Source organism: Daphnia carinata, chromosome 6 (genome assembly GCF_022539665.2).
Source record: "Daphnia carinata strain CSIRO-1 chromosome 6, CSIRO_AGI_Dcar_HiC_V3, whole genome shotgun sequence".
Lineage (NCBI taxonomy): Eukaryota > Metazoa > Arthropoda > Branchiopoda > Diplostraca > Daphniidae > Daphnia > Daphnia carinata.
In genome coordinates this window covers 2,477,523-2,497,757 of record NC_081336.1, presented here as the reverse complement: position 1 = coordinate 2,497,757, position 20,235 = coordinate 2,477,523, and the positions used below count along the sequence as shown (strand labels likewise).

Here is a 20,235-nt window from a genome sequence, read left to right as displayed (position 1 = left end):
CTTTTTAGATAAGATACTACCGTTTTAATGGCCGATGAAATTCGAATGGGGAAAATACATTGTTATTTTGTTGACGTCGCATTCATTGCGTGGCAACGCAGCTGCAATGTGTCAGCTTCGAATTGGAAAACGTGTTACAGAAACATCCAGAACGAAGAATTGACTTCGTTTCAGATATAAAGTCTCGTTGACACAACAAAAGCATCAAACGAGTGCTTTATTAACTGTGCAGTATTAAGCAAGTCCTTCCTTATCTCTTACACAATGTCACCCAGTCTTGCCTATGCATATTTTATACTGTGCATTTTCAGCACTCTATTCTGCCTTACCAGTGCAGCATCCAGTAATTGCCAAGGTTGTGTGCAGTTGGATTCCTACTCATTTGAAAAGGTAATGTGTTATAAATAATTTTTTTAATTTAAAAAAAAGGTATTATTGACCTCATATAAAGCAGATATCTAGTTTTTGTGCTAATCAATATTTTTCTTTATATTATTAACCAAACATTAAACAATAAAAAATATTACTTGTAACGTTATTTACTTTTAATTTATTGGAACCCAAAATTCCTCCTTAACTCATCAATTTCTGTTGTTAGGTCGTATCTAAATTCAAAGCTGCTGTTGTGAAAATTGATGTTGCCTATCCCTACGGTGATAAACATGAACAATTTGGGAAGATGTCTGCTGCACTATCTTCCAACCCAGACATCTTAGTTGCTGAAGTTGGAGTGAAAGATTATGGGGACAAAGAAAATGTAGATGTAGCTGAACGGTACAAGATAGTCAAAGAAGACTATCCTGTTATGCTGTTGTTCCAACAAGGAAAAACAGAGCCAATAAGATACCAGGTACACATTGGCTAAAGCATTTCTAAAGTATTATGATAAATATAGTAAATATTATGGATCATATTTCTCAACAGGGAGAATTCATACTTGAACATATGCAACGCTTTGTGAGCTCTACTAGTGGCTTGTGGGTCGGCTTACCGGGATGTTTAGAAGTATTTGACGGGCTAGCCAAACGATTTATGGCAACTACGAGCTCTTCCGACCGGAAGGAAATCCTACGCCAGGCGGAGGATGAATGGGACAAGGTTTCACTCGGCAGCGAACGGAAATCAGCCGAGGTTTACGTCAAGGTTATGCGCAAAATGATTGAGAAGGGTGACGGTTTTCTTATGTCAGAATTGTCTCGAGTTGATGCTTTACGCAAGGGAAACTTGGCCAAAGAAAAGAAAGACGAAATGGAGAGGCGTCTCAACATTCTACAGTCATTCCAAAAAACAAATCCAACAGCTAACATCGAACTGTAAAATCCGACAAAAATTGCCTCATCCGTCATTTGATAGGTGCCAATCACGGCCAATGTCGTTCAGTGCGAGCTCCTACCCAGCAATTGCATTCAAAAGAATGCATCTCATTTTTTTTCCGTTTGCAAATACTATGTTTCTGTGTATGTGTTTTAAATTTTATTGCCTAATAATACAACTATTTGGTTCGCCTTGTAGTCGTTTTCTTAAACTCTGTGTTTTATTTCAACTAGAAATAAAATTGAACACATTAAATTTATTTGATCAAACCATTTTGCATGTATACATAATGGAAAGATAAACAGGGAGGTTTAATACAATGACTTCTCACATTCCAGGTGCTGATAATGACTTGTCCATAAACTTCTTTTTAGCAAAACAGAGCCAAAATTTTGAAGGTTTTCCATCTTCTGTGAAGAAAACTTTATCTACCAGCCTTAACCCTATCTCTTGCCTTGCTTGTGTCAAATACTGCCTTAATAGGTCTATAAAAATATAAAAATTACTTAATTATTAAGTTGCTTAAATTTTTACCATTACTTTACCTGCTTCCTGCTGGGTGGTGGGTCTGGCGTAAACAGAATTGAGGGGGAAACCTGGTTCACCAGGAATGTCAAATTTTGATATCGCCAAAGAGTACATCTCATTCTGCGCCACACTTTTATTTGAACACTTCTGGAGTTTCTTCAGGCACTCTGTAATGTAGAGTGTAAGGTAGATAAGGAGCCTGTCTGCTTCGCTTTTGACTTCATATGTGCGGAAGAAAACATTCGCCTTGAAGTAGTACAATGCTTCATCCAGGACATCAGATTCCCCAGTTTCTTTAGGGGCTGGCCCTCTGAACTGAGTTTTTAATGGCAAAATGGCCATATTCCCGACAACTTGGGGTGGGTTCAAAAACTGGGAATGATAAGCCTGTGGAAATGAGAAGCATTTTTAAATAACTTTGAATTATGCCCATCTTTCGAGTTTCAGAGAGTTACTAAATTCGGACAAACACAATACATACCGGCATATTTTGTTTTAGAAATGTGCGAATGGACAGCTCTAAATGAAAATAATTTGAGCCGGGCCCACCGAATGTTGCCCAATATTGTCAAAACACTCCCTTCCTCCGAACTTATCTCGATGTAATCTCAATCGATATTTGAGCTTAACTATCGGTAATCGAATACAACCAAATACGACTTCGTTCGCAGACATTCAGACCGACTTGTCGAGACATTCGGGAGTGTAATGCCAAGTGTTGTGCACAAAAAAGGTAAGAACTTTTTCGTCTCTCTTATCATGATGCATAGATTTGGCTTGCTAGTCACGTCTTATGTTCGCGGTTGTGGCTTAGACTGATTGAGTTAGAATTGAGCTGCCACTGTAATCTATTACCGGCCACCGACTCACACTGGTATTTGTTACAAAACTCGGCGGTGGCGCCCATTTTTGTTTTTTGTTGTTGCCGGCATAAACCTAAAAATAGACTATTGTTCAACACTGTTTTCACACACCATCCTGTTGACGGTATGGTAATTTGATGCACTTCTTTTGCTTGTATATCGCCTGGACAAGGAATCGTGACTCGTGTCTATAGTTTCTTAATTTGCATAAAATCAGCATGGAAGGACCAAAATATTCTCGACCTTGGGGGCATCTTCCTGCCTCGTGTCGTGTGTGTACTAACATTTTCTCTGTGAGCATTTTCTCTTCATGGGGGAGGAGATGGAAGCATGCTTTTTGTCGGTGATTGCTGCGTAGTTACAATACGATCCAGTTATTTTGATTCCCTTGTTTTGACTCTGTGGAGGAGGACAATGCGATTTTCGATGCCCGTAACAGGAGATAAAATTCACTGCGTCTCGAACAAAAGTTCTTTTTTGTTGATGTCAGCATCTGGATCCTTCTTTACTTATGAAATGTACAAAATGTAACAGTCAGAAAAGTGTTGATGAATGGCGGCCAGAGTGTTGAATATCGTTCAAGCAATTTGATATTGACAACATTCCTCAGCTGAAGTCGAAATTCAATCGTCCTTTTCTTTTTTGCAATCGAATTTCTTGGCTGTATGCGTCGTAGTTTATTCATTCATGAATCATGAAGTGGATGGAAGTCGCTTAATTCTTCTTTTTTTCTGCTCTTGTTTTATTCAGGGTTTTGATTTGTCTAGTCGTGCAACGTTGGCTTTCCTGCATTAAAGGGCAGCCTTGTAAACCTCGAGTCTGCGTCGCATCGATCCGGAAGAGAACGATGCCACGTCCCTTCTTAGCAGCACGCGACTCAAGGAAAAAGGTCCAGTAACCTACGGATCGAGTGTCTGTGCGGATCACTAGAACAATCTCTCCCACGTTTTTTTTTTCAGATAAAAATCAAAAAAGAAAAGTACTGGGTGGTCGGTTCGCTGTGGAGCCCATAACATTTTTTTGCAAATGCTTAGCCTAAAGCTCGTTTCGACTCACTGTTTGAAACAGCCGTAGATTGGGTCTGACATTTTCCAAAAAACATTTTTAATTGGTGGAAAAAAAAAAATCAATTTCTTCAGTCACACAAAGAAAGGGCCAAAAATGTGTCGTGATCGTGATATGGCATGTGCCGGGTGAAACTTCACCCTGCAGACTCATTAGGAACAAAGAAAAAAACAAATTGCAACGCTTTTTTAGTGGGTTTTCTGGATCAACTAAATAACTGAAGTGCCTCAACGTCAACCTTGGCCGACAACCTGGAGCGATTTGAGTATACTACCTGTTTCCCTGTTTTAATTGTTACGAGGTTATCTAACGCTATTGTCTTTTTTTTTATCCAGTTGGGAGGAGAATAACAGCAGGCCCTGTATGATGAGACGACGAACGTCCTTCGAAACATTCGATATCGACAATGTCCCATCTCAGGTATTGAACAGCAAACGTGAAAAATCTATCGTGACGCAGGCCAAACGATCGATATCTTAAAAACAAAAAAAAATCGGTTGTACGTAGTTTGCGTCACACATGTCGCCGTTTTGAATATGGTGGATGCCCTTTGCATGCGATTCACTTTTAATGATGTATAATGGCTTGTATTCTATCCTCTTTTTCATATTCCAGGCTCTGAGTGGCTACGAAAACGAGGAAGAAACAAGCAACAATGGCCGGACTTTGCAGTCAGATTCAAAAAGGACATCCTGTATCCCGATAAGTCATCAGTAAGTGACGTTTTGTCATCTTATTAGACCGTGACGACTGTGGGTGGCTTTTGGCGTTGGTGTCTTTACAAAAAGAAAGTTACCAAGTGTCATTTACCCATTTTTTGTTTTTTGTACTGGGATTTTTTGCTTTCGTCGTCGAAAGATGTTGACGTCCGTTTCTTGGCACAGGCAGCATCGGAACGCTGAAAACCAGAAAGAACTAGAATCCAGACTCAATGGCACTTCTCAGTTCGTATGTCAAACTATTTTTTTCTTAGTCCTTTTTTTTTTATTTCTAAATTTTTGGCCAACTCATTCGCTTGAAATTCGCCAAATAATTGACATCCTGCCAGAAAGAGAGATAAAAAGAAAAGGAAATACTATTTTCCTTTAGGGTTGTGTAGGTAAACATAGTGCGACGTTGCGGGCTCTTTCTTTTTCTTTCATAAGAAATTCTTTTGGGCGTGTAGGATCTTGATGGAGGTAAACAAGTCGCTCTTTTTTTGCCAATCACTGGCAAAACAGTGTTCCCGGGCTACGAATCTATTTTTGGCTGAGATTGACCTCTGCCACACACACAAGAAAAAGATTCAAAAGATAAATAGATAAACGATCGTGATTCCGATAATCACGTTTATTTTTTCCCGCATCTCGTTAAGGTTATACGCATTTCCTACAAAATGTTTAGTTACCTCCTTTTTGCTGCTCGAGCTTTGTAACCGCTGCTGACCCACTTTTTTAATTTTGTGTTCTTAAGGGGGGAAGGGTTGGCATTGTGGTGGCACGTAGACACACTGTCAATTCAAAGCAAAAGAGGCGTAATCTTTAAACGAAAAGTCAAGCACACACCTCGGTTTCTAGCAGAAGACAAGTGGTGGTATATCAGTATTTACATTGTTGTTGTGTTTTTTCATCGGTGGTTGTGTGTGTGTCTAACGTGCCTAACTTTTAGTTTACCAACGTCGTTTATGTACTTGGGTGGATATACTTTACGAAACTCTCAGACGTTAGAAGGAAAGAGTGTTGCAAGACCAATGATTACTGAGAAAAGAATTTTGTGTCGCACATCGTAAAAGAATGGCAACTGTTTTGAGGTAGTGTACTACGCCGAATTTTTTCGTTTTTCAAAAAAGAAGTTTTCGTTGTTGAATCGAAATAGAGCTCTCGTGCCAAGAATTGAGACGGAAATCTTTTTGAGGTTTCTTGTTGGGTCCCTTTGTGTTTTTTTTGCGTTTGATTATTCAGTCACGTGGACGGGTTTGAATGCCACTCGTGTATGTCACGCCCACCATGTAGATCTTGTGCTCGGTGTACAACTAATTCGAAATCCAATCTGTCATCGAGTTCCCTATCTTAAAAAAAAAAAAATCAAGTGCTTCTCTACGACAAAAAGGGGAAATGGTCTTAATTTAATTGTTGCCTCGAGTGGATCGACTACTCGCAAATGTAGATCAACCTAGAATCTCTCTTCGCCCTCTAGCGTCTCTTATCGATCCGTCGATTTCTCTTTGCACGAACGTTTTTCTTTGTTCCGGCGGGAAAGGGATATGCCGACGACCTGTCGGGTTCGGATGTAAAACTTTTCTTAAGTCTTTTTCTTTTTTTTGTGCACATTTCTGTATTCCTCTTTCTTGAACATTTGCCAGGGTGTTCGGTTTAGACTAATGGACGAAACGCTTGGTGAAAAAGAGTTTTTCTCTTTTTTTTTTGATTAATCAAAGGAAACTCTTCCGGCAGATCATTCATAAACCTTCTCGTTCTTTTGGACGAGGAAATTTTTTTTTTTATTTGAACGATACCGATCGATATTCGTCCCGGGGTGAAGAAAGAAATGAGAGTTCGGTACGTTGTTTTTTTGGCCGTCCCTGAACGCTTGTTGCTATGCTCTTCGTTTACAGTAAATGTAGAATGATGCTGGAACATTTCTCTTGAAGAACATGTTATCGATCCGTTTTATTAGTTATTTCGCTCGGCTCTTCTGGATGATTTATGTTAACAAGTTTGATGGACGCGTTAATGGCTCCTCTCACTTTCTGTTTGCACGGCAAAGCGTCTCACGTTCGCCATTCAGCCGCTCGGTTTGAATGTCAATGACCAAGAAAGTGCTGTGTGTGCTGAAATTATTGGTGATAGAGAAGTGTGTAAAAAAAAAGTTTATTGAATCCCAACAATGTCGTCTACCACCGCGTTATTTCGATTGGCAGAAAATGGGAATATTACGATGAATCATTCAAGGACGGTCGTAATCTCCCATTATTCCTAGTAAATCGATTTGCGTTCCTTTTCTTGTGTAAAATCAATAAAAAAGAAAGAACATGTAGGTTAATATTCAAAGAGCTTCAAACCGCTTTGTTAACAGGACGTATCCGAATTTCAATGTTTAAATGACGTCAATCGGCCGTGAAGCTGTTTAGAAAAAAACACCTTATGACAGGTTTCTTCGTGGCGTGCGTGATTAAGTTGTAGACAAAAGCTTCCCCCAACGCGTTATTCGATGAATGGAGAAAGGGAATTATCGTTTAATTTTGTTGTTTTCATTCGTCGAGCGTCAGCATCAATTCGAGGCTAATTGGAATTGCGTACTCACGATTTCACCTTGGGAGTCGGATCTACTTTATAATACGATATGTCTTATGCAGACGAAAGCTCGGAGAAGCTGGGAGACTAGTCACGCTGAAAATTTCGCCGTATCAAAACGAGCACTTGATCCGACGACCCGTTGTGTACCAGTCGTCGTATGGTACAAGTTCGTTGACTGGCCCGAAATGAAAAATGGCAAATGATTTTTTGCAAAAAAGGGTCAGCCTCGTCTTTGTTTTGCCCAGTGGAGTGGTTACGTGACACGGGTGAAATATCCCGATGGGGGGGGGCGGAGCTTTGCTGAAGAGGGACGGGCTTTCTTCTCCCCCACGGATGTTTGTATAAAAGCACGCAGACGAGTTGTGATGCGGGGACACAAAGTCAAAGAGACTGGTGAGGGAACGATATTAATTCTTTTGTGTTTTATTTGTGTGGTATTGGTGGTTTTCACTTTGAATTCACGTCATGACTTTCGTTTGTGCAACGAATTACAGTGCGCCCGTCCATTGTTCGCCGACTGGGCACCGATGGGGCGGCGGTGGAGGACTGGATCCGACAGATAATAGCAATGATTACACACCGTGGAACGACAGGAATGAAGACTTGGTCGTTGCCAGAACGATCACCGTACAAGATGAAAGCGATTACAATCCAGCCTCCATCACAGTTCAAATGTCCATTTGGAAGGAATTGTCTGCTGGGCAGCTATCCGATGAAACTCAGGTAAAACGAAAATTATTTTAAAAATTTGACGAAAAGAGAAAGTTGTTGAAAATGTAAACATCAATTTTTGTTTTGTTTATTATGATGACATATTTTCAGAGCTCGAGCAGTGATGCAACGCTGTGCTGGCGACGTTATCCTTTCGCTTTAGAGGATGAAGCGTCGTCGCCTATTTCTTACGGCTCACCAGCCACTTATCCCATTGTTCCGGACGAACAGCTCGAAGTCGTTTCTGCCGATAAGGAGCATGAAGAGCGTCGCATTCTGGAACGCTTTGCCAGTTTCCCGAGCGCAAACAAGAGCAGACCCGTGTCGATATTGTTGGGCGGTGGAAGCGGGACGCCCAAGGGCGGCCGACGGCGCAATAAGCGAAAGGACTGCGACAGTCCACGTTCATCCGTCGAAGACAAAAATATCGTCAAACACGAAGCTTTGACGCCAGACGTTGTTCCGCCGGAATCGATGGACCCGGAAAAGTGCGCTAGTGGTAAATAATTAGAATAGCATTGTTTGGGACCAACACTGACCTTGTCCCTTTTTTAAAAATTTCTGCACCGATGAGCTTTTTTGCAACTCTATTTTCAATCATTTTTTGCAACGTCTTTTGTTCCAGGTCAAGGGCAATTTCGGCAACAGCTCTGTTTTGACTTGATGCAATTACGAGACAAAGAAGAAGATGACGATGGCAGTGAGAATGGTGACAGACAGGGCAACGAGCCAGTTACCAGCCACGGAATGAGACCAGCCAGAGGCTGGGCTTCGCTAAACAGCCTCCCGGTATGACCTTGCGCACGTGGACCCAACCTATTTGTCTTGTGGAATTTTGTGTGTGTATTTGTTCTGTAGACTAACGCGATTTGTTTTGTCCAGGACGAAGAAGATGAGGACGTGACAGTTTCGCCGCGAGTCCTGTCGCCAGAGATGGATGAGCCAGCTGGATCGTTTCATGTGCGCGGCTTTCACGGTCGATGCAAAGAACCTCAAGAAAAGCGGACCGCTTTCATCGCCCTGGGCAACCTAAATAACTTGCACAGTGCCAATCGTAACCTTGTCGGAACGGACGAACATCCTGCCACCATTCGGGCCAGGCAACTCGTCCAGCAAATTCACAGGTAATTTAGCCGAAAGACTTAAAATTAAGTCTTTTTCATAAATCATCTTTTATTTATACGCAGTTTGAAACAAAAAGTCAAGTTGTACGAGGATGCGTTTGAGCTGCGTTACGGGTACAGGCCGTCTCATCATCAGAAGATGGACGATCGCAATACGAAACGGGTTTTAACTGAATTGGCTCGTACCCGTAAAGAATTGAAACAATTGAAGGAGCGCTATCACTTGGCTGAGTCGGTGGAGATAGCTGAGACCCGAGACCCGGCAGGCACTACAACCACGGCCACCTTCTTTTCCAGGGAAAGGCCATCGGCACCGTGTACGCCGTCGGTCGAAGAGACGGTGATCGAAGTCCAAGAGGTGAGCTAACCTTTTTTAATTGTTTTGCTTGATTACTTGCCTCCAGGGTGTCGTGTGGCTTAAGGATTCCAATTACCATAGTTGCACTGTTGGCATCAAGGCGTAGCGAAGTGACGAATGGATGGACTTCCGGACGCCGTTAGAATTAACGACTGTCATGATTAGCTGGTTTCAGTCACTTAACCCGTGTCATTTGAGATTTGCTTCTTTGTCGTTACGAACGTTGATTCATGAATCCGATGTTTTAAAATGTCCCCCTTTTTGTTTGAACTTTAGCATTTGACCAACAACAGACAATTAGCTGGACGTGCGGAAGCCATTGAGAAATTAACTGCCAAAGAAGTGTTGGATGAAAAATTAGCTGTCCAGCGAGCTTTGCTCTACGTCGAATCACTCCACGGACGGCCGGCATCGTACAGACATAAAGATCTGTTGAGACCACTCTACGATCGCTATAGAATCCTCAAGGTATTTTTTTTATTTCAAATATTTTAAGCTATTCGAGTTGAATGCCTGACATTTGATATTTTTTGGAAATGGGCAGCGAATGGTGGTGAGGTCGGGAGTATCGCGCTCTAAAGAAGAAGTCTGCGATTTAGCCCCTATTCTCGAGTACGAGACACTTGAACTGTGCGAAACGCGGCCTGGTGGATTGTTGCACCGACATTCGGCACCGGCTACCCCATCGCTGGAATCGATGGAAGAAATGGATCTGCGTGGTGCCTCTGCCAGCCGTCAACGTCATCTCGTGACGCCCAGCACAGGCATGGAGCTACGCAAAGATCAGGATTTAGCCTCCTGGAACACGGACGATCCGATGCTGGTCATGTGGAAACGCAAAAAGATCTCACTTAATATCGACGAAAATCTACACGCTCTGCCATTGTACGTTTATCATTAATAGCCGTTTAAACTTAATATGCAAATATTCATTTTCATTTCGTTCGTGTAGAAATCAACTTATGGAACAGCTGCGTCATGTTCGTGAAGATAAACGTCGATTGAGACGGGCCATTCGCGATTTGGAAGCGGACGTGTTGCGTCATCAAAGCCCAGCGCCGAGATATTCTTCGGCAGGTGATGAGGATGTGGACGGACATTTGGAGCCCGTCTACGCTCAGTACCGCCATGCTCGGGCCAAATTGCGGCTGCTGGAAGCGTTGGTAGCCAAACACGATGGCAGTGCCACCTTATAACGTTTCGTTATTTTTGTTTTTTCGCGAAAAGAAACTCACCTCATTCATCTGTTACCAAAGAAAAAACTGCCGGAAATTACGAAACTCCCATCATGTCCTTTTTTTTTTCATTTTTGTTTTTGTTAATAATTGGCAGCTGCGATGTTGCAAACTTTGTTCGTTTGGCCAGTGCTATTATTGGCTTCGGTGGGTCGAAGCCTCTGAAAGAAAAAAAAGATTAAGATTAATTTGGTATTTATATGGATTCCTGTTCTTACAAATGTGAATAATGGCTGACACTTAGTTAGTTGAAAAGCTTTATCGCTAGATTCGTGGTCACTATGTTATTTTGCTGTTCGTGTACGGGGTAAAAAGAAGAATATGGAATCATGTTTCGCTATTTTAGAAGAAGAAACAAGGGAGAGGAATCTGCGTACAAACAATTATAAAAAGAGATCCTCTGTCCTCTCTATTTTTCTTTTGATAATGTTTAAAAAAAGAGTTTATTGTTCTCAAAAAAAAAAAAAAATACCCTAACACAGAACGGAAAGAATGACGTACACATGTATAACCTTATATCTCTTTTGTCTGTCGCAACTCGAATCTCACTGCAATATCATCTACGTGCAAACTTTGGTGCCACGCAGAGCGCCTCTCGGAAATTTTTTTGTTTTGATATATCATCAGAGTCTTGATAGACTGTAGTGTCTCGTCTGTAATATCGTTGAAAATATACCAATAACTACCGAACATTGAACTTCCTCATTTCTTAATAGAAACGAATCATTAATGAAATTGATGTTGCCTGAGATAGTTGGTGATCAATCTGTGCTGCATTTCTTTTTTAGGCAATTGAGAATCCTATATTTGAATTGATGCTGTCAATGATCTCATGGGCGAAACCTGTTTGGCCCATTAATTACGTCTCTATTCGATACCCGTAGGGGCGTTGAACGTCTGAACGACGACTTCCTCCTGCGATGCATGAATAATTATAGTTCACCGATCTAGATATGAATAGAAACTTACGCGTCTTTGGTTTCCCTGACTGTAACACAAAATCTGTAGAAAGATTGAGAGGTGGAGTCCAGTTTGATTCCTGCTCACAATTTATTGCCGAGATCATTTCAACGACGTAGCTCGTGAATGTTGCAGTGCCACCAGGTATTCATTACAATCATGCCAAAAATGGTGATCCAGTTCGTCATCGGATTGGTTACACCATGGAATGCTGTTTGGAGTGTTAGAATTTTGACGCTTTTTTTTTACCGTAGCAGGAATTACAGTAATTCGTGGCAATAAAAAGAAAGATGTCACATTATATAGGCTATAACAATGTGGGGCGCGAGAACCGTAGGGTGGCCAGAGAAATAGGCCACCAAGTAATACGGAACTCTGTTTTTATTTCCTACTTTTTCGAATGACAATTCAGATGTTAAAAACGTAGTGAAGCATACGAAAATAAAACAAGAGATACCAATTCACGGTGTGCCAATTTCTAACTGTCGTCGCCATACTTGGCTTGAGTCTTCTGCGTACACTCTACGCCATTAACTTCCAATCCCTTCAAATGGCGGGAAAATTTAGTGCCGCTGCGATTTTTGTTGACGGTTAATACTACTGCAATGGCGTGGCAAAAAAACCTTTTGTGTTTTTTGCGAGCGAAAGGGATGGGGTTAGAAAACAACCCTTTGCATACATAAAAGCGGCACAAAACATTTTGGCGCCACTTGGAGGGGTCGGATGCTTATGGGGGTGAGTGTTCATACCAAATATGACGATTGCACTTGGCTATTGCACTCTCTATCCTTTGTCCTTGCAATTATTGACGAAACACGTGGAAAGGACTGAGACAGAATTTATCGTTCCCTTCCTTAACCTTTGCTTTGAAACTATGTAGCAAAAAGTTTTATTGTTTTTAGTTTCCTTTCATCTGACTGGTGTGCAAGAATTCATTCATCATTTCATTAAAACTGCAGGTAATTTAGAAAAACATCGATAAAGATTATATCGGATAGGTTATGCCTTCACGCAGTTTGAAATAGAGGTTTGAACAATTTCCTTGACTTTTTTTCTTGAAAATTTCCAGAAGGTAGGGAGAGCTAAATCACGCCATTTTCTCTCTCATCTTTCTTTATCAATGCTCACATTTTCCACGTTGACGTGCAAATCCCATTCAATTCGAGTTTTCCGTGCAATCGAAGCATGCTGTTTCAAACATTTGGATGATTTCAAAGCGAAAACTTTCTACAGGAGATGAGCTAATAGGGTGCCACAATAAAGTTTAACTGTTCTTGAATAAAAATCCGAGAAAGTATTAAGTCGATTGGCATTCCAACGAGGAAGGTGGGATGATAATACAGTTGGACAGAAGTTTCGTGATGTTTGCAACACGGAAGAGAATGGCGTTCAATCGAATGAGATGAAAGAGCAGGACGAGCAGATCGGGAATAAAATTTTTAAGAAATATGGAGCAATTGAGGTGATCTAACGTAAACTGCTGCTATATTATTTTCTAATTTCTCTTTGATAGTGTCCAGAAGCAAAGCGAGCCTCAAGTGAAACGCGATGGTTGAGTCCGTTTTTCTGTGTCATTCCCTGACGACAATTGATTTTATTGTTTTAGTATATGCAACGGCAATAATAAAGGATGGTGATGTCTTCTATCATCCGTTCTTCGAGTTCGCCTCAGTCAATCTTATCGGAGAATATGTGTGCAAAGGTGAATGATAAGTTGACTATAAAATGCGATGGAAGAACAAGCAAATTCTTCAGTTGCCATCATTTCTCCCAAAGCTGAAGACCAACCACCACACATCAACATTTGTTATTTCAATATCATTTAAATTTTGGACAGCACAAATAACTCAGCAAAGTGATCCTTTCAAGGGTCCAGTTCATGTGATAGCAAAAGGTAAAAGCTAAAACTATTTAATCAAAATTAATCCAATTAGTTTTATCGTTATGTTTCGTGCACATGTTTTCAGATTGCACTTACATAAAGATGCGTGCTACGCTGTCAACCTTCGTGTTAATTTGCCTTGTGGCAGCCATTCATTTCCAGCCAACCCAAAGCCACTTACCACCCATCTTTAAAGATAAATTACTTGGAAAAGGACACAACGGAAAAGATGCTGGTGGAACGGCCCTAGCGGCCGTGATTTCATCACGAAAATTCGGCCTGGGAATCAAAGCTGTCCTCCTCAAACCACTACTTTTAGTGGCCTTAGCAAAAATAAAATTTGCTCTTCTGCTCGGCAAGCCTTTAGCTCTGTTGGCTATCAAGAAGCTTTTGCTTAAAGCAGTCTTGGGCAAGTTGTTGCTCAAAATCCCTTTAATTTTGCTAAAAGGCAAAGCATTGCTGGTCAAAATGCTGGCTCTCAAGTTTGCGCTCATCACGAAAGGTCTTCTCGGTCTGAAAGCCCCTCTTGCCATGCTCTTCCTTGGCGCCTGTGCATTAGGATCCGGTTTGGGCTTGGCACTAGCACTCGGCGCTACTCTTCATAAGTTAAAGGACGGTTCTTACGAGGAAGATTACAGCTATGAGGAACCCTATTATCCACCTCCAAGGCCCTCCTACGGTGCTCCTCCTGCATATTCTTCTCCATCATATCCTTCTCCATCATATCCTTCTCCACCTGCTTATCCTTCTGTTCCTGCCTATCCTTCTCCTCCAGCTTATCCATCTCCGCCTGCCTATCCTTCTCCCCCTGCGTACCGTGAAGCTTCCGAGTACTCTCCAGATCCTACATACTCATCGCCGGCTGCTCAGTATTTGTCGAGCAATGGTGGTTCAGGCACTACTGGAAGCGAAATATTTTCGCAATCAGTAGGCATAGGAACAAACTCCGCGTATTCCAGTTATGCAAATCGAAAAGTTTTAAACCGGAAGAAGCGCGATTATTCCCGATTGAGTTACCTTAGCATACCGGAGGACAGATATACTGAAGAAAGTGAAGAAGAAGATGAAGAGGAGAGTATTGATGAGTCCCCTGAGGATCTTCAACTTGAATTCGAAGCAGCTCGAACAAATGGTAACGCTTATCTTTACATGGCTGCCCAGTTTGATGACCAGTCGTGTGGTCGTCGGCTAATCTGCGAAATCTACCAAAAGCCACATGAGAGCCTCACTGAAGACGAAATTCTTTTGCAAGAAATTTTCGGGTTGGTTATTTAAAACGGTTAAAGAATTTGAATGAGAAATTAGTTGTTGTGTTTTCTTTCTAGGTATCCACTGTCTCAGTTGAGTGAGGAAGATGAAGGCACTCCAAAAGAAATGTATTACAGAGCCGCACAACTAGGTACTTCTTACCAGGGTCGGGCAGGTGATAAAGTCTGTGCTCGTTTCTATCCGGCTTGTCCACACAATGCCGAACAGCTGATACACATCTTCGTCACGGAGGATACTCACTCTAATAACATTGATTCTGACAACGAGCCTTCTGCCCATCTTCAACCACCTCAGACTAGCGTTCGCCAACCATTTTATCAAGCTTATCTTTCAGGAACTACACAGTTCCAGCCATCTAAGCCCATTTTTAGGCCAGATCATCAAGAACGAACTACACTTAAAACAAACATCTATCAAGTTAGACAACCAATATCAAGGGCTACTAATACTACGACAAAGATTTTCCACCCAACAACAAGTTGTCTGAATTGTTGATGTTGATTCTATAATTAATGAACTGTGGATCAGTAATTTTTTTTGTAGTTGCATTTTGATTTTATCTTTTATGCTCAGCCCGCGGATGCAACGTTGATATTGTCGTACAGGCTCTTCTTTCTAACAGTTTCTTCAGCTTTTACTTTGCAATGGCTAATGTAGGCTAAATGTTTCGTGTTTGTTTGTATAACTGAACTCGAATAAATCAGACGGTTTCTGTTATCGAAGCCTTAAATGTGTGTCTTTATCTAAGGAAAACAAAAACTGTCGGAGGAACTATTTCTAAATACTTCAACAAAACTGCATTACAAAACACGGAGTATTTTTTTAAGGTGTGACTTTTAAGGTACCTCATATTTACATTTTGCGTACGACATATTAACACATCATACATGGGTTATTTAAATTCATGTATTTCCTGTGTGTGTCGTCCGCCATTAGTTGAGCGCATGCGCCATCGAGAAGAGGCTTCCAGAAAGCAAAACCCACCACATCTTTTGGCTCCTCCTCCGTTTGGCTTCTCATCCTTTAGGCTTTTGCGCTCAAAGAACGGACACTGTTTTTGTTACATTTGCCCTCATTTAGATTCACTCGCTGGCACTTTCTCGTTCCCAGTAAGCCTTATTTCATAAAAGTCAGAGCTTTAATATAAATAAAATCGCTGTATTTTACATGTCAAAGTGATTTTTTAACTTAGGTTTTAAAAGTTTTGTGTTTGTACTCAGTGAAATGAGATCTGCCAGTCAGCAACAAGGAGGAGGGTCCATAATGTCCGGCAACAATAAGGAAGACGAGGAAGATGAATTGGAGGCCTTAAGGCTAGCAGCTCTGGAAAGTTTGAGGGCAAAAGGACTTCCTCCACCTGTTGTGCTAAAAGGACAGCGTGTGTCCCCAAAACCTAATGTTTGCAACAATGCTGTATGTTCGCCTTTCCCAGCATTTCCTATTCTGTACATTTTCGTTACATTAAATTTTTTTCCCCAACAGGTTTTTCAACGTCATTTCGGCAACCAAAATTTGATAGCCATCATTCCAGTGGAGACTTCTTCTGCAAGTTCTTCTCCATACCAAAATTCCTCTCCTCATCATGCTCCAATTCTGGATTCAAAACCTCCCCCTATAAAAAATCCAACAAGACCACCACTTCTAAAGAATCCTCCTTCGATAGGTTCAGTTTCCCAAAACAGTCTGGTTGAAGACAAACCCAAGTCAACTAAATTCAGTCGTTTCGAGGATTCAGATAGTGACGAGAGTGATGATGTTGAAATGTCATTTGCAAAGTCAGAGAGTGAAGAAGAAGAGTTTGTTATTGAAGAAGGAGATGCTGAAGACCTGATTATTGAGGTGGAGGATGAAATAATTGAAGAGGAAGAAACTAATGGAGTAGCTGAGCTTCCTATGGCTACTGCCCCAGTACCAGAAGATAGACTGAGCGTTATACCCGCTGTCATAAAGCCTAGTGACAACTCTGCTGCCAAAGTTAACACCTCTTCCCCCCCGTCAAAGATTACCATGTCAGATGCTATTAAAGAAATTCCTGCATCGCGGGATACCAAAAGTTATGAAAGTAGCCGCAAGGCTGACACAGGAGATATAGCTAGACGGTCACCGCAGTTGCGTTCTTCAGCCAGTCGATCTCCAATTGTTCATCCTCGACGAAGGTCTCCTTCTAGGCAACAGAAAAGTCCTCAGAGATCGCAAAAATCCTCACCGAGAACTCACAGATCTCCTTCTAGATCCCAGAGATCTCCCGTTAGAATTCAACGATCTCCAGTAAGAATCCAGCGATCACCTCCAAGAGTTCAAAGATCTCCTACGAGAGTTCAGAGGTCCCCTCATAGAAGATCTCCCATAAGATCTTCAGATCGGGAAAAATTAAAGCATAGAGACTCCAGCAAGACGGGCAGTGGCTCTGATCGTTCTGGCACCGATGATAAAAAGAGTGAAAGAACAAGAACCATTGCACCAACTGAAACTGTTAGATCGTCGGAGCAGCGACGAACAGGGGATCGTTCGCGTTCTCCTGCCAACGATAGGAAGCCGTTGATGAAGAGATCACCATCGCGATCTGTTAATGGTGACCGTGATGCCCGAAAACTCCTAACAACTTCGCTGACAGAGACGGACCGTGACCGACTAGAATCACGGAAACGAAAATTTGAAACGGCCATCGATCAAGAATCGTCCGTGAAAAAAGAGGGGAAGATCCGGCTACGAACGGAATCGAGTCGTAGAGCATCACCCGTGCAGACGACACGTAGGGAAGAGAAACCGAAGAAGGTGGAAACAGCCGACAAGGTTCAAATCAAGAGAGACGAGCCAATATCTTTAGCACAGGAAAAGAATGACGATGATAGTGTTGAACGAAAATCGAAGAAGAGCAAGCGGACTTCCAAGAAATCTAAAGAAAAGAGTCAGAATGGTAAAACTCGCTCGATTACTGATGGAGATAACGGTAATTTTCATATTAACGAAGGGTTACGATTGTCTAATTCAAAGTTTTCTTTTTTCTCATAGTATCCGTGAAACTTTCCAGTACCAAAAGTAGCGATACTTCCGACGCACATCTCGATCTAAGAGCAGAACTCCAACGAAGAAGGAGTCATCGCTATGAAGTAATTACATTCTTTATTTACCCTTTGAGAAGTAGTATGCTAATTAAAAATTATTGGATTTAAAATAGGAGGATGAGGAACCACGGAGTCGAACACCAGATACGCGTCGGATTTTGGTATTAAATTCACCTCCGTCATCGGCCGCCGTTGTCGCCCCTTCCAAGTCGCCAACCGAACGTAATTGAATTCATTCCTCCCTTCGTTCGGTTGTTAGTGATTCCAACGCTTAGTGTGTCAAAATCGTGTGTGTTGAACAGCGACTGGAGTGCTGTCCAAACACCAACGGCTCGTTTCAGAAGGCCAGTCGAAGACGAGCACGTCCGACGACGCACTGCCCGCATCGAAAAGAAACAGCAGCGTGAAATTGAAACGTACCCTGCTGGCCACTCCGATCGAACTTGACCAAGGTATACGCTTGAAAACGTTTTAATCATTTTATCACAGAGTACATCATCACAGGTCTTAGTGTGCAACGAAACGCGACGTACATTTCACGTGTGCTTGCGGACCAATGTTTTTTTTTTCTTTTTTTTTTTTTTTTTAAATAACTATATCTATAAATTTGTGTCGATTTTGACTCTCCAATGGCGGCCAAAAGATGTATATAATTTTAGTTTTTAAGCTCAAACGTAGTTTACGTGCCCCATTCGTGTTTTCTTATAATCTTTTTGACTGATGGACTGAAAACGTTCGCCCCTTATACGTTCATTTTTTTTTAAGTGCTTTGTCTTTTGACTGTGATAGAAATATTTTATGATTTTTAAAAATTATTACCGTACAATCGTCGAAAGAAAGAAATTATATTTTGTATACGGGGAAAAGATTAGATTGGGTGCAGGGTCCTTCCACCTTTTTTAAATTAATTTTTTAAACTTCTGCTTGAAACACAAAACAAAAATGTGTAGCCTACTTATTTACTTTTGGCGGGAATTGTTTTGAAACTTGTTCTTTTTTATCCATTTTTCAAACCCACGCACATCGGGGTATCTCTGTATGTAAACCGAATTATGTGTAGGACCAGAGACTGATCCCTTAGAAGATCGCATCCGACAGATCCGGGCACAGAACGAGCTGATTCGCAAGCGTCAACGGGAGATCGAGGCTGACAAACTGCAGTATGCTTGAATTGTAAAATTCTCCTTACAAAAACAAAAAACAAAAAAAAAATATATCTTAAAAAAAAGTAGTTTGTTTAAGCTATTCAAATGACCGTTGAATGGTTAAGATTTATCATTTTGAAGTCAAAATGTATATTTATTCATTGGAATTTATTCTCTTCAGTTTTGTTTTCCATTTTTTTTGTCTTTCTGATTTTTATTCTCTCGCTCTGCTCCTTCAGTTGAATAGTTTAATTCGGTCTTGTGACTTGTAGTGCCCTGCGTCTTCGTAGAATACAATTTCAAGTGCCTCCTTCCTCCCAATCTGAAAGTTGCGTCTTGTTTCTTTATCCCTGCCCCAATGATTGTTTTTTTTTTCCTTACAATCGTCGTAAATACATTTATATTTAAATATTTGTAAATTTGTCATCGTTGCTCTTGCTTTTCATTTGGTGGCAAAATTGCCATGCTGACACTAGCATACAAGTCTAATGCAGAGAACTCCAGGACAAAAGAAAAGGTAATGAGTTAAAATTTATTTGAGAATCAACTAAGAAATAGAAGTATTTTTTTTACAAGGTTTTAGCAAGAGTCAATGAACCCTTGTAGAAGTGTATCCTCAAATGCACAGCTATTGCTTGCCAATAAGACAACTATCCTGCTGACGCCATAATGGTCGTTTGACCGAGAAGGTTAGTGTATGGTATAAAATTTCATTGGCGTCCATATGAGGCGAATGGCTTCATCTGGGATCGTTGACACTGGTATGCTTAACAGAAGCGACCATTATAAAGACTTGCTGATAGCTTGGGCTGCTTGTTAGTTCACTAAAGTGGGTACACATTTCACTGGAAATTAAAAGTTTATGGGTTTGCACGTGATCCTTTTATTGCCAAGTCATAGCTTTTAGTCTGGGGCAACATGAAATGGAGAGCAGGCAAGACAGTAACCCATTCCACATTTCGTGTAATTTTTCTACTGTATTGACATTCAATTGAAGTAGCTTGTTAAAAGTTTTGCCCTCGTTCTGGGCTTCGTCTCGAAGCCATGACGTAGTTGTACGCATTATGGAGGATACTCTGACCTTCCTGTCTACATTAGATAACAATGTCGAAAGGTTGAAACTGCACTGAACACTCCTGTACGATAATCTCGCTATATGTACTCTTCACTTGGCAGCCCTCCAAAACCAGCATACTCAGATAAATCCAGGAATATTCACGTTGGGTAGGTGACAGTTAGCCGAAGGGTAACCCAAATTGCATTCAACGGCCGAAATCCAAAAGCTAAATCGACATGTGTGCTATGATTGTTTTTTTCATTCTGATTTACATGTATCGTGTATTTCCCCCAGATTCAAACTCAACGTGTTTTGGTAGTTTTATCAACTAAGTGATGATTAGTTTGGGAAGGTATTCAGTTCTAGGTTTCCTTTTTGTTTTGT

General features: G+C 41.2%; 5 protein-coding genes across 7 annotated transcripts; 4 read left to right on the top strand and 1 right to left on the bottom strand.

Moving 5' to 3' along the window:
* The first annotated feature begins 70 nt into the window (after nucleotides 1-70).
* Nucleotides 71-1,511, top strand: LOC130690497 (endoplasmic reticulum resident protein 29-like). The gene is made up of 3 exons (XM_057513504.2): nucleotides 71-390; nucleotides 599-850; nucleotides 925-1,511. The coding sequence occupies exons 1-3, from the start codon at nucleotides 265-267 to the stop codon at nucleotides 1,315-1,317; spliced, it is 771 nt and encodes a 256-aa protein (XP_057369487.1). The 5' UTR covers nucleotides 71-264; the 3' UTR covers nucleotides 1,318-1,511.
* Nucleotides 1,512-1,555: 44 nt separating this feature from the next.
* LOC130690502 (actin-related protein 2/3 complex subunit 3-like) lies at nucleotides 1,556-2,505 on the bottom strand. Its single transcript, XM_057513508.2, has 3 exons — nucleotides 2,324-2,505; nucleotides 1,860-2,229; nucleotides 1,556-1,799 (listed from the first exon to the last, which is right to left on the bottom strand). Exons 1-3 carry the CDS (start codon nucleotides 2,327-2,329, stop codon nucleotides 1,642-1,644), a joined length of 534 nt encoding a protein of 177 aa, XP_057369491.1. The 5' UTR covers nucleotides 2,330-2,505; the 3' UTR covers nucleotides 1,556-1,641.
* Nucleotides 2,502-11,170, top strand: LOC130690468 (protein FAM13A-like). Of its 2 annotated transcripts, none has more exons than XM_059495813.1 (12): nucleotides 2,502-2,575; nucleotides 3,456-4,035; nucleotides 4,106-4,190; nucleotides 4,386-4,483; nucleotides 7,540-7,768; nucleotides 7,868-8,255; nucleotides 8,382-8,545; nucleotides 8,639-8,880; nucleotides 8,944-9,238; nucleotides 9,515-9,706; nucleotides 9,783-10,123; nucleotides 10,191-11,170. In XM_059495813.1, exons 3-12 carry the CDS (start codon nucleotides 4,134-4,136, stop codon nucleotides 10,432-10,434), a joined length of 2,250 nt encoding a protein of 749 aa, XP_059351796.1. In that variant the 5' UTR covers nucleotides 2,502-2,575; nucleotides 3,456-4,035; nucleotides 4,106-4,133; the 3' UTR covers nucleotides 10,435-11,170. The 2 variants fall into 2 exon arrangements, with proteins under 2 accessions (XP_059351796.1, XP_057369449.1); XM_057513466.2 differs by lacking the exon at nucleotides 2,502-2,575 and adding an exon at nucleotides 2,813-2,829.
* Nucleotides 11,171-12,948: 1,778 nt separating this feature from the next.
* Nucleotides 12,949-15,301, top strand: LOC130690476 (uncharacterized). 2 transcript variants are annotated; one of them, XM_057513477.2, is made up of 4 exons: nucleotides 12,949-13,327; nucleotides 13,401-14,051; nucleotides 14,106-14,577; nucleotides 14,641-15,301. In XM_057513477.2, exons 1-4 carry the CDS (start codon nucleotides 13,159-13,161, stop codon nucleotides 15,077-15,079), a joined length of 1,731 nt encoding a protein of 576 aa, XP_057369460.1. In that variant the 5' UTR covers nucleotides 12,949-13,158; the 3' UTR covers nucleotides 15,080-15,301. The 2 variants fall into 2 exon arrangements, with proteins under 2 accessions (XP_057369460.1, XP_057369459.1); XM_057513476.2 differs by having other exon boundaries at nucleotides 13,401-14,577.
* A 273-nt stretch (nucleotides 15,302-15,574) lies between these two features.
* LOC130690473 (serine/arginine repetitive matrix protein 2-like) lies at nucleotides 15,575-19,207 on the top strand. Its single transcript, XM_057513472.1, has 7 exons — nucleotides 15,575-15,693; nucleotides 15,805-15,997; nucleotides 16,067-17,534; nucleotides 17,597-17,694; nucleotides 17,763-17,871; nucleotides 17,952-18,101; nucleotides 18,710-19,207. The coding sequence occupies exons 2-7, from the start codon at nucleotides 15,809-15,811 to the stop codon at nucleotides 18,817-18,819; spliced, it is 2,124 nt and encodes a 707-aa protein (XP_057369455.1). The 5' UTR covers nucleotides 15,575-15,693; nucleotides 15,805-15,808; the 3' UTR covers nucleotides 18,820-19,207.
* The last annotated feature ends 1,028 nt before the right edge of the window (nucleotides 19,208-20,235 follow it).

What these genes read in the sequence shown, in the direction of transcription:
- LOC130690476 (XM_057513476.2), top strand. Translation starts at nt 13,159, where the DNA reads ATGCGATGGAAGAACAAGCAAATTCTTCAGTTGCCATCATTTCTCCCA. An exon ending in AGTTCATGTGATAGCAAAAG is followed by an intron (nt 13,328 to 13,400) that starts GTAAAAGCTAAA and finishes ACATGTTTTCAG; the next exon opens with ATTGCACTTACATAAAGATG. An exon ending in CTTTTGCAAGAAATTTTCGG is followed by an intron (nt 14,578 to 14,640) that starts GTTGGTTATTTA and finishes TTTTCTTTCTAG; the next exon opens with GTATCCACTGTCTCAGTTGA.
- LOC130690473 (XM_057513472.1), top strand. Translation starts at nt 15,809, where the DNA reads ATGAGATCTGCCAGTCAGCAACAAGGAGGAGGGTCCATAATGTCCGGC. An exon ending in GAAGGAGTCATCGCTATGAA is followed by an intron (nt 17,695 to 17,762) that starts GTAATTACATTC and finishes GATTTAAAATAG; the next exon opens with GAGGATGAGGAACCACGGAG. An exon ending in TTCCAAGTCGCCAACCGAAC is followed by an intron (nt 17,872 to 17,951) that starts GTAATTGAATTC and finishes TGTGTTGAACAG; the next exon opens with CGACTGGAGTGCTGTCCAAA.
- LOC130690502 (XM_057513508.2), bottom strand. An exon ending in CACCACCCAGCAGGAAGCAG is followed by an intron (nt 1,800 to 1,859) that starts GTAAAGTAATGG and finishes ATATTTTTATAG; the next exon opens with ACCTATTAAGGCAGTATTTG.
- LOC130690468 (XM_059495813.1), top strand. Translation starts at nt 4,134, where the DNA reads ATGATGAGACGACGAACGTCCTTCGAAACATTCGATATCGACAATGTC. An exon ending in CCCGGAAAAGTGCGCTAGTG is followed by an intron (nt 8,256 to 8,381) that starts GTAAATAATTAG and finishes CTTTTGTTCCAG; the next exon opens with GTCAAGGGCAATTTCGGCAA. An exon ending in AATCTACACGCTCTGCCATT is followed by an intron (nt 10,124 to 10,190) that starts GTACGTTTATCA and finishes TCGTTCGTGTAG; the next exon opens with AAATCAACTTATGGAACAGC.
- LOC130690497 (XM_057513504.2), top strand. Translation starts at nt 265, where the DNA reads ATGTCACCCAGTCTTGCCTATGCATATTTTATACTGTGCATTTTCAGC. An exon ending in ATTCCTACTCATTTGAAAAG is followed by an intron (nt 391 to 598) that starts GTAATGTGTTAT and finishes TTCTGTTGTTAG; the next exon opens with GTCGTATCTAAATTCAAAGC. An exon ending in CAGAGCCAATAAGATACCAG is followed by an intron (nt 851 to 924) that starts GTACACATTGGC and finishes ATTTCTCAACAG; the next exon opens with GGAGAATTCATACTTGAACA.